Source organism: Microtus ochrogaster, chromosome 16 (assembly GCF_000317375.1).
Source record: "Microtus ochrogaster isolate Prairie Vole_2 chromosome 16, MicOch1.0, whole genome shotgun sequence".
Classification (NCBI taxonomy): Eukaryota; Metazoa; Chordata; class Mammalia; order Rodentia; family Cricetidae; genus Microtus; species Microtus ochrogaster.
The window spans coordinates 33,990,880-34,002,818 of NC_022018.1; the positions used below are offsets into that span (position 1 = coordinate 33,990,880).

Here is an 11,939-nt window from a genome sequence, read left to right on the forward strand (position 1 = left end):
ACGTACTGGCTTTGGGGGAGCCTAGGCAGTTTGGATGCTCAACTTACTAAACCTGGATGGAGGTGGGCGGTCCTTGGGCTTCCCACAGGTCAGGGAACCCTGATTGCTCTTCGAGCTGATGAGGGAGGGGGACTTGGTGGGGGAGGGGGAGGGAAATGCGAGGCGGTGGCGGGGAGGAGGCAGAAATCCTTAATAAATAAATAAATTTTAAAAAAAAATGTGAGACCTGTGGGAGAGAAAAATCACAATGCTTAATTTCTCCTCTCTATGATTAACCAAATTTCAAACTAAATAAATTTTCCTTTGCTAATTTATATTAGTAAATTTGTATTAAAACAAGGAATCAAGGAAGTAGACTCACAGATCTATTTGTCCAGGAGCAGTTTGGAGTGAAGTCAGCTATGAGGAAAGCCCTAGCTATAGTTTCCTCACGCTGGAATAGCAGTGCAGGTGTTCTTTACCGATGCAGCGACCTTGAGGAATGATGCTGTCCACAGAAGCGCATGTGTGAGCTGGGAAAGGAAATGAATTGGGGGGTTATAACAAATACTGTAGTCACTCAGGTTTAGGATTTAGAGACTTCCTAGAGAGCTCTTTGCCGTTTAGAACATGGTTTGCTTTGTGCACTTGGTTCCAATTTTGAAAAAATGATTTGTAGAGATGTCTGCCATTTTAGAGGCTCATCTAATGTGTTTTCTGAATGACTATCTGATTGTTACACCAAGACTTAGATTCTGTTGGGCATGCTCATATTGTTGTTGTATAAGTCCTGTTTGGACGCCCCTGTCTTTATGTTTTGGCTTCATCTTCATCTTCATGTTCAGCTTGTGAAAACCATGTGGATACCTTCTGAGTGATTTTGCAGTAGCAGATACTATGAAAATAGTTCCATTATCTCCTGTCTGAGGTTTGAACGCTAGTTGAGTAGTAAATTTTTGTACTGTGGAATAAATATTGCAAAGCCCAGTGTGTTAGGGAACTTAGCTGCTTAAATTTGAATATAGACAATTTGGGGGGGATTTCTGTTTTTAGCACGGGAATCACTGTGTCTTGGCTATCATAGTGACTCAGATGAAAAATTTCTGGAGACTAGTTCTTTTGTGATCTATTGTTGCTCTCTGAATTAATATAACTATTTATATGACGTAGGAGCATTAGTTCCTCATAAGTAACTCTACAAAGGAGAAAACCAAACTTCCAAATTAATGTTCCATTAAAAAGTTATCTAGTTGAAGATCCCTAGGACTATGAAAAGAATAGAATACACCTCACTCCGGTCAACTTTGGGTGCTCCTTTGTAGGCGACACTATTCTTACTGGCAGTATCAGGGTCTGCAGCCCCAGGTATAGTCATGACACAGAAGAGCACATCCTAAGAACTCCCCTGCCACACACACACAGTTGGAAGAAATTAGAACTCATCCGAGGTTGCACATAAGACTTCCCTACACTACCTTCTTAGTGGACGATTTCAACGAACTTAAGCATAGGTCTACTGGATGAAGATACCACTCAACTATTGAGTGCTCTCCTAGCATAGTCCCTCATTCAATATCCAACAGTGCCAAAAAAACCTCTACTGTTTATAAAAATTTTAAGTTATTACTTTATCTGAAAACTCTTTATATCACTGTCATTTCTGAAAGGTAGTCTAGCTAATGTATAATATTTATGAGTAAACCTTTCTCATTCCATGTGCTTCTTGATTATCAGCATCATAGATTCAGAGAAAAGCTTTCAAAACTTTAGATTTTGTGTTCCTCTGGAGGTAGCACAGCATTTCCTCTTGTCTGGTTTGAAGATTATGTTTTATTTTCATTTTTTTCCTGGAATATGATTTCACTGAATGTCAGTGAGGACAACACTGGATGTATCCTGACTGAACTTGGTGAGATTTTTGCATCTGTAAAGTTTTACCTTCTACCAAAGGGAAAAAGTTTTCAGCTATTCCTTCTTTTAAGAGTTGGGCAACACCATTCTCCTTTTCACCTTTTTTTGGAACATAATGGTATGTTTTCTTGGAGCTCCTCTTGTCATCCCACTGACCATGGATCCAATAACACTTTAATTTCTAAATTCGTTTTCATGTTATCTTGCTGTTTTTATTACTACAGCCTGTAAAATTATTTGTAATCTGGCATGGTAATACCTCCAACAGTTACTTTTTTAATGTTTTAGTTGGTTTTGCTTCTCAGATTCTAGATTGTTTTGGTTATCTTGTGTCTTTTGTGTACCCTTATAAAACATAAGTTTATTTTTCCTTTTTTTCTGAAGAATTGGGCCAGAATTTTTAATGAGGATAGCATACCTAATTATTAGTGCTTATTAAAAAGAATTCCAAAAACCCTATAGTTCAACTGAATGTGGCAGAAGCTTCACAATATTCTTGCTTCCATGTTTTAATGGGCATATATTGATACTAGAGCCTTAGAGGCAGAGATATTTTGTACCACAGGAAAAGAAACATTCTACACGGGAAAGCATTGGTTTTGTGGGGCCTGGGAGTTTACCTTCACACTCTTATTACCAATAGAGGATCACAGTCATAATATGAGAAGTTTTGGTGACTTTGATTGACAGATATTGAAACAAAAAAAAATAGGTTTGTAAAATACTATAGAAATTATTATAGGAAAAGAAAGTTGCAAGAATTTTGATGTCATCAAATGAGAGTTTATCTGAAAATACTGACAGAGGAGCAGATGAAATGTTTATGGGTTTCAGATGTGTTGTGAGTTGTGAGGCACAGTTTACTGAAGGGAAGAAGAGATGCAAGTGATTGGCACTGGACCTGCAGTTGTGAAAGGTTCTCCTTGGTTTGGAATCGCCTCATGGTGTTGACTAACAGAATTGCCCGTGTTTTCAATGTTTCCCATCTGTGTAAGATGCTACAAAGGCAATATAAAATTACAGATTTCTTAGTGCCCTACTGTGAAAAAGTGCATCTGCTGAATGAATACTTAATTTAAAATTAATTCATAGCATTCTCAAAATTAACTGAAAGAAACAGACGGTAAGAGATGAACATGAGTGAGAACAATTAAAGTATTTAGGTTGTCTTGTGACCATAAGATGATTTATATGATACAGCGTTCACATTTCCACTGCAAACACCTTCGCTGGGTGAATGAGGTGTTGGTACACATGGTGTGTACCAAAGTTGGAGAATTTCTTTGAGGGGTCAACTGTAAGTTGAACTTAGCACATGACCAAAATGAAGCCATTACAGAGCCAGCCTAGAGCAGATCAGGCAATTGTTGTAAACTCAATGGGATATTTTCAAACATTTATAAGCCTTATTGTTGTTTCTAGGAGAGCCCAGAAGCTGAATTACAAAATTAATTTCCCTTGTGTTGAGAAGGTAGCAGTAAATCTTGAGAGACCATGAAAACCCCATCTGAAAATTAGCATTATATGATGAGATGTTTTTTGTCCTGATTGTTTAGCCAGTGAGGCCTCAAAGGCCTGCCATAAGACACATGCTCTGTTGTTACGTACATCAAAACCAAATGAGATAAACCTGCTGATGAAGATATAATAGGCTCTTGTTTCAGGGTATGGATAAATAAGGCTGGGCTGAGCTAGGAACTCCCAATGTACCTGCTGATTTGATAATTCCAAATATACTAGGCAGAATACTGGAGTGAAGTATTAATAAATGACTTGATAAGCTATATAGTAACACAATAATCAATCTAAGCAAAAATTATAATGACTGTTTCAATAGTGGCACCACATTCACAGTGCAACCAACTAACCACATTCTGATTTGGGTTAAGACTTGTTCAAAATGAGAACCCATGTTTTGCATTCTAAGCGATGCCAAAATCTATGACTGAGGAGGTTCTAGCCTTGTCCAACTGGAAGACTTTCATTGCTATTTTGATAAATAGATGTGGTATGCCTATGAACTTTTCAAAATACATTTATACCACATATGACTCTTGCTGTTAACCTTGTAGCAAAGACCAATTCTATAGTGGTTGATTGTTACTGAGAGAAAATTATATCAATTAAAATGGTGATATTATATTATCGTTACTGTGGCATGGTGGCCCAATGCTCATAAAGGAAATAAAATAAAGTTTGTCACACATTTTTCGGGAAATGTTGCTGAAGAGTTGACAGAAGACTGTAAGAGCCTGAGGGAAAAGACGAAGTGTTAGGAAATTGCTACATTCCTCTGGAGTGACAGCTGGGAGTGATGATCCCACCATGATAAAACTGAAGGCTAACTAAGCGTAGAAATAAGGAAAACAATATAGATGAAGCTAGGGCTTTTATTACAGCGATAAGACTGTCAACACTTCCTGAGGAGTCAGGGTCATGGGACCCTCACCTGGGATTCCAAATATCATTTCTTTCCACAGCCCATCTCTGCATACCTTTGGGAGTGGTCTGATGGACTATATAGGTGGTGGAGAGTTAACTGAAGGCAGGATTCTGGCGAAGTGGCCTTCAGTTGGTATCCACACTGCAGTGCTTTCTCAGAGATGTGGCTGTCTTTGTCTCAATCCCACTCCTGTAAGTATTTTTTCACTGATGCTCATCCAAGCTGAATGAATTCATAACTTTACAGTAAACGATTCATGGATGAAATACTTTCTTGGTTTCCTGTAATACTTAGGAAAAATTTATAATCTTCATTATAAAAGGCACAAGACACAGTACACTCTTCGATCAAACAGTTCAGAAAAGAATCTTTTGTGCTCCAGAGAAATGTAGCAATTTCTATGGTTTGTGTTGTCTGGATTGGAGTGAACAGAACAAGGTATTCATATTACTAGCATCTCTTGAGTAGAAACACAATCTCCAATGCGCAGGACAGCCTCTGGACAAGGAATGGTCCATCTTAATATGGGAAATTATCTGGAGTGAGAACACAGGAATGAAGAGGTACAATTTATAACAATTTCAGAATGAAACCGCTATCCTTTTCTGGTTCCAGGTCACTGCTCTGGACCGACTGACTTGAATCAACCTATTGACACTTTCAGTTCTCAGCCTAACATAGACAACTGTAGCAGATGTGTGTCTTATACTCTCCTGAGAAATTGGCTCAAAACAAATGATTGTAAAATATAAAGTGCCATGTATTGGCCTTTATATTTTTTTTACTATATTAAGAAAACTGAGAGAGTATATATATGTATGTAACAACAATAAATGAGAAAATAGACCATGACCTTGAAAGAGAGCAAGGAAGGGTAAATGGGAAGTTTGAGGGAAGGAATATGAAGGGGAATTGATATACATACATTATAACTTCAAAAAGTAATAGAAATAGAAATAACTGAATTTGTAACAGTTAAGAAATTTATGAAATTTGAATCAAAAGAGTAACATATCTAGACTGATAATATCTCTTCAATGAGTAGTAGAAGATGTATGTGTGTGTGTGTGTACGTGTGTACGTGTATGTCTGTCTGTGTGTATTTATCAAGTATAAATTAACTCATGAAAACATGTTTCTGAAAATTGAGATAATGTTAATTTTGACAAGAGTTTAATTTTATACTTAAAAAGGTTGGTTAACTAACTTTCACACTGAATGACTTTTCTGAATTTTTTAAACTCTTTGGAGTATTTGAGGTTAGATGTTTCCCACACCTTAATCGTAATAATTCCCTCCTTTAACTTTGGACATTTCAAATTGCTTCCATCAAAGGTTCTGTTAAACTTGGATTCTAAGATTCACGGGTTTTTTTTTTGTTTGTTTGTTTGTTTGTTTGTTTTGGTTTTTCGAGACAGGGTTTCTCTGTGGCTTTGGAGCCTGTCCTGGAACTAGCTCTGTAGACCAGGCTGGTCTCGAACTCACAGAGATCCGCCTGCCTCTGCCTCCCGAGTGCTGGGATTAAAGGCGTGCGCCACCATCGCCCGGCTGATTCACGGGTTTTTACATCATTTTGGGTTTTTGTTTTGGGAGAGGCTTTTCTCATTTGTTCAGGTTTTTTGCACATTTTTGTTTTCACGGGTATGCATTTTTATTACGTGTGTTTGTATTTATATTCTCAGTCATGTGCGTGATCCTTGGGGCTAGAGGTTTATGTCAGAAATCAGTTTCAATTGATCTACCTTATTCGTTGAGGCATCTCAAGTGTAATCACAACCTACCCATACGATTAGTTTTTTTTATGGTATCCTCTAGTTCTGCCCTTTAAGAAACTGGACTTCCCAAGGGCCTCCATCCACCAGGCATTTGCTTAGATCCTGAGAATTGTAATTTCAATCTTCATTCCTTATGGCAGAAATTTTAAATACTATGCCCCAACTGGTCCTCATGTTTTTATTTCTGAAAATTCTCTGTGGTTGTATCACAAAGGTTTATAAGGTCTTTTTAACCAGGCAGTGAAGTACACACCTTTAATCCCAGCACTTGGGAGGCAGAGACAAGGGGATCTTTCTGACTTTGAGACCAGCCTGGTCTACAAAGCGAGTTCCAGGAAAGCCAGGGCTACACAGAGGGACCATGTCTCAAAAAAATAAAATAATAAAAATTTTAAAGAAGAAAGGAAGGAACAAAGGAAAAGAGAGAGAGAGGGAAGGAGGGAGGAAGGGAGGGAGGGAGGGAGGGAGGGAGGGAGGGAGGAAGCATGTGGTACATACTTGATCTTCCTCTTGAAAGAACAAATGACTAATCAGGTCTATCGCCTGATGAAATCAGCACAAGTCATTGTCACAAGTCTGAAAAGTTGGCGTGATCAGAGTAGAGGTCTTAGCACCTGTCTGATCGTGTTATGAAGGGTACGTATTGAGATGATTTTCATAGTGAATGACGTTTGTTCTCCCAAGTGGGCTCAAATGTACTAATCTGGACAAAAGAGGTGATAGGCATGGCTTCCCTAGACAGCATAACATGTGTAACTTCACTTGGAAAAAGACCACATAAGTGATTTCTTTCTTCACGCCAGGGGCCCTCCTGCTGCCGCTCATATCGAGCATGCTTCTGTGGGAGAATGCGGCGTGTGTGCCCATGTGTAAAGCGGTAAATGGGCGATGCCAGTTGACCCTCGAGTACTTGTTTAATCAAGCTCGTGGCCTGTCTAGGAGCACCAAGCGCCTCACTTCGGAAATACTCAATGAGTTTGTAAGTACCTCACTTACGGTCGGCTTCTCCCACGAGGAGCTTTCACAACAGTATCTGGATGGTACTGCAGCTCAGCAGAGAAGCCCTGTGATCCAAACATCATGTAACACATCTTCATGGGCACCAGAAACAGAACCAGAAGAACGGAAGAACAATTTGGTGAAATCTTTAAGTTCAAAGGGGAAGTCTTTAAGTGATTTTTTTCTCTATAAGAAATTTCTATATTTTAAATTATTTTTTAATTAAAAGTTTTCCACTTGTGGTGGGAAACCCTACAATGTTTGACTGAAAAGAATCTCTACCATCTTTTTGGGGTGTGCTGGGTGCCAGTCCCCATCAGCATTTTCCACTTAGTGCACAACAGATACCCAATAAGGCAGAATGGGTTGTAGGGGAAGGCTAAAATTAAGAAGAGTTACAATTAGAGAAATAATGCTGGGAGGAGAAAATCAATAATGATAACAGCAATAATTATAGCTTCTCAGAAATCCCCAAACTTGGGAGACGTTGGAAAGTATGAGTTTACCATTTTGAAGGAAACATTGTAACAGCTGTTAATAGGAAGAGGCTTTGCTCCCTCTAAGTCAGTTCAGGTGGTAACAATAGACAAGAAGGTCAAACAACAAGGAACGTGCAGCATAGGCCTCTCGCATGTGTGATAAACTCATCCATCTCGTTCTACTTAATCACTAGAAAGTGTTTCATTCTGCAGTCGTGACTGGCAGCCTTCCAACTTGTTAGGAACCCGAGTGGGTCACTAATCTTTACAATTTTGTTCACTATAAAATTCAAATAAAGGTATTTTAAATAATATATTTAACCAAAGAAAATTTCAATAAATATTGATAATAGGAAACATTGAGTATATTATTTTTATTTTCTTTTTTCACTGTATGATATTTCTGAAAATTCTATGCATGAGTTGACGGATTCTATTATAATCATCAAATTACAGTTTGAATTTTTAAGGAAATTCTATGGTCAAGGTGTACAGACTCAGTGATAACAAGTAACAGAAAGCTGAGGGTCACAAGCACAGATACACACTCACTGTGCCAATGATGTTCCAGGAAAGAGCATTGTTAAAACACCAAGTGTTTTGTAGTTATGGGTGTTTTGTTTGTTTGTTTGTTTGTTTTTCTTTCAAATAACAACTTTTTAGAAAGCATGTGAAAGCAAAGGAATGGTAACTCAGAGAAGTTAACAGGCTTCCAGGGTAGTGGAACAGTGATATCACTGATCTGATTCATTCACTACACCAACGCATCATTTTCCTCATTCCTAAATTTAAATATTTTTATGTAGTGTTCATCCTTTAAAAGTGAACATAGACCAAATGCATTAATGAATCCATCAGAATAGGTGTTGGTAGAGGAGAGGGTCACCCCCTCCAGCGGGATCGAAGAAAGTGGTATTCAGGTTACGGTCTGTAAGAAGTATTGTAATTCCTGCGGCTAAAACAGGGAGTGAAAGCAGTAGAAGTACAGCGGTGATTAGGGACTGATCAGACAAATAAAGGGGTTTGATATTGTGTTATAGCTGGTGGTTTCATATTAATGATCGTAGTAATGAAGTTAATTGCCCCAAGGATTGAGGATACACCTGCTAAGTGTAATGAAAAAATAGTCAGGTCAACTGATGCTTCAGCATGCGCTAAGTTGCCGGCTAGTGGAGGGTAAACAGTTCAGCCTGTTCCCGCTCCGGCTTCTACTATTGATGATGCCAGTAATAGGAGAAATGATGGTGGTAAAAGTCAAAAACTTATGTTATTTACTCGGGGAAATGCTATGTCTGGTGCTCCGATTATAAGTGGGACAAGTCAGTTGCCGAAGCCACCAATTATCATCGGTATAACTATGAAGAAGATTATTACGAACACGTGGGCTGTAACGACTACGTTGTAGATTTGGTCGTCGCCTAATAGGGCACCTGGTTGACCAAGTTCTGCTCCAATTAGGATGCTAAGGACTGTTCCTACTATCCCTGCTCAGGCCCCAAATAGTAGGTATAGGGTCCCGACGTCTTTATGGTTGGTAGAGAATAGTCAGCGGTTAATGAACATAGGTAAAATGGCTGAGTAAAGCATTAGACTGTAAATCTAAGCACAGAGGATAAAGCCTCTTTTTACCAAGCCTTAAGGTGATAATCACATCGAATTGCAAATTCGAAGGTGTAGATAACTGACTCTACTAAGGCTTCTCCCGCCCCCTTTCTGATAGGCGGGAGAAGTAGATTGAAGCCAGATTAGGGTGTTTAGCTGTTAACTAAAAGTTCATAGGTTTGAGTCCTATCAATCTAGTAGAGGACTTAGCTTAATTAAAGCAATTGATTTGCACTCATTAGATGTAAGATGTAGTCTTGCAGTCCTTATCAGAAGTTAAACTTTGAATGTTTACTTAGGGCTTTGAAGGCTCTTGGACTAGTTATCCTAAACTTCTGTTATAGAAGTAAGGGTGATAGTGGAAGTATCAGTGTGCTTATGATTGTTATCGGTGATAGTATGTTGTTGTTTTTTGTGTGGTTTTGGTGAATATACATTTTGGAGTTGTTATTGCTTGGGAAGGTGGTTAGCGAGGTTGAATAAATTAGTCGTGTGTAAAAGAATAGATTGATTAAGGCGACTATTGCCATTAGTGTAGCTAGAGATAGGTTATTATTTTTTATTAGTTCGGTGATAATAGCTCAGGGATTCATTGACTCACTTCTCCAGTTCCCTAATGTTCTCATCATTTCCAGGACAAAGAATATGCTAAAGGTCCAGGCATCAAGGACAAAATTCCCCTGCTATGCTACAACTATTCCCTCCCCGTTCCAGATAACATGACAGAAGACCAAGATATTCAGGTGAGGCCCCAGTCTCGTTTTCTCGTCAAATCAACTGAAGTAGGAGCCCAGCTCTGCCAAGCTGCAGGTTATTACAGAAAAAAAAAAGGAAGGAAACAGAGCAATCCATGGGGAAAGCTTACAATTCCCACCCAATGTTGTTGCCTTCTCCTTGGGCTTTACATCTTGGGAAATACTGTATTGCTGCACAGGCGGCTAATATGGCATCTGGCGCAAGGCTGACACATTAGGCAACCTGTTAATAGTAACTATGACACCTCCCATCCTTACTCAACCAAGTTTAACGCACCACACATATATTTTGTGCTCTTTGATGATTTTATACATTGGCTATGCACATTCTGCACATCTGCTTCACTTATCTGTAACTGTAAACGTGAGGGAAAGTGAAGGAAGAGATTATCTTTAAAAAGTAAAGGAAGAGAAAATCTATTAAGATCTAATTCATGTCTAGACACTCACAAATCATTGTACTAACACTGCTGCTAATGATCCTTAAAACATTGCATAACACAAGTGACAAACACTACGCTAGGTATCACATGCAATTCAACCTGCCGTTTTTTATACATTTTAATGTGATGCTCAATTGTTTTTGCCTAGACTGAGGTCCTTCTGAAAGAGACCATAGGTATGTTGACTGTCTGGAACAACACCCTGAGGCATGTAATAACAGATATTGCTGATCTGGAGTCAATCCCCGGTGTTGGTGCTTTCATTTCTAAAATCAGAGAGACAGTTTCAAAACTAACAAGACTCGCAGGACTACTAAGCGAAGTCAAGTCATTACTCAACCTGGTAAGGTCCCACCTTTTACTACTTGGCTTTTCTCATTCGTGAAAGCTGCGACCCTGGTAGAGACAAACGCTTTTGAAGTATGTCTCCTGGGAGAGTGACATAGACAGCCTCCTGCCTGAGGGGTTGTTGGCAACTCCAACTTTCTCAAAGGTGTTTCACTCAGCACCTCACAGCCAGGGCTTTCAGGAGATAGGGATTTCTCCTCACAGTAATTTAGACAGTGCCCTTCCTGGACAGAGTGAACGTCTCTTGAGATTTCAGGAGATCTCACACCATCACTGCTCTGTCTGCATCTTAACCACCAAGAACAGTCCTTGTCATTTCTGTGGCTTTGTTTCGAGATATTAGCTGCTGGGTAGATTTGATGGAAAGCAGGAAGAAGAAAATGGTGAACTAACAAAATCAAGATGCACATATTGTACCTCAGAGACAACACCAAAGATAAAGGAAAGGTCATTCTTGGGAGAACTAACACTAGTTCCTTTATTGTCCTTCACTCATCTACAGTCAAGTAGCAACTTCTATCTATTTTTGTAGGGACATACTCCACCTAGGACCAGCTGGATGTCCAAAATATATGTAGGGGATCTTGGGTCTAGTTTCCAGATAACTAACAGATCTACGGCTGCCTCTTCTAGACTCATGAAAATCCATATTTTGGGATAAAGTTTTCCTTTCCTAATTTTCTCCCAAATCTTTATTCAGCACTACAGAATGATAATTATTAACATTACAATTAATAAGTGCTTATTATTTCATGACTAGATTCGTCTTGAATTTGAGGAAGATGCAGACGGCCTTGCCACAGCTGGACTGCCATCTTCACATCTGTTAGGCAATTCTTCTCCTCTATTTTTCTACCATGTCCTCCTTGGCTGCCTGAATTATAATGCAGAAAGGATCGCCATTCATGTTAATATCTTGAGATGTCAAATGGTCCCCAGAAAATGCTAAGTCTGCATTCTATTTATTCTGAAATGCTCAGAAAAGGAGCAATGCTCTAATGACTCATCCCTCAAGCATTTTTGTACAGTTTATGCCTTTTCCATGTGTACTGATGAATTCTTGGGCTGTTAAAAACTAGTGCCTTAAAAAATATCACGCCTGAAAACATAAATTTGTAACTGTTTCTTTTGTCAATTTACTAGCAAACATATCAAAAGCATTGAGATTTTCCTATCAAAATTTGCTGTAAGTTATGTTTTTCTTG

At 38.8% G+C, this 11,939-nt stretch overlaps 1 protein-coding gene across 1 annotated transcript; it reads left to right on the top strand.

Moving 5' to 3' along the window:
- The first annotated feature begins 4,493 nt into the window (after window positions 1-4,493).
- Window positions 4,494-11,683, top strand: LOC101983810 (prolactin-5A1-like). Its single transcript, XM_005355137.1, has 5 exons — window positions 4,494-4,524; window positions 6,912-7,087; window positions 9,824-9,931; window positions 10,535-10,729; window positions 11,495-11,683. Exons 1-5 carry the CDS (start codon window positions 4,494-4,496, stop codon window positions 11,681-11,683), a joined length of 699 nt encoding a protein of 232 aa, XP_005355194.1.
- Window positions 11,684-11,939: the final 256 nt, after the last annotated feature.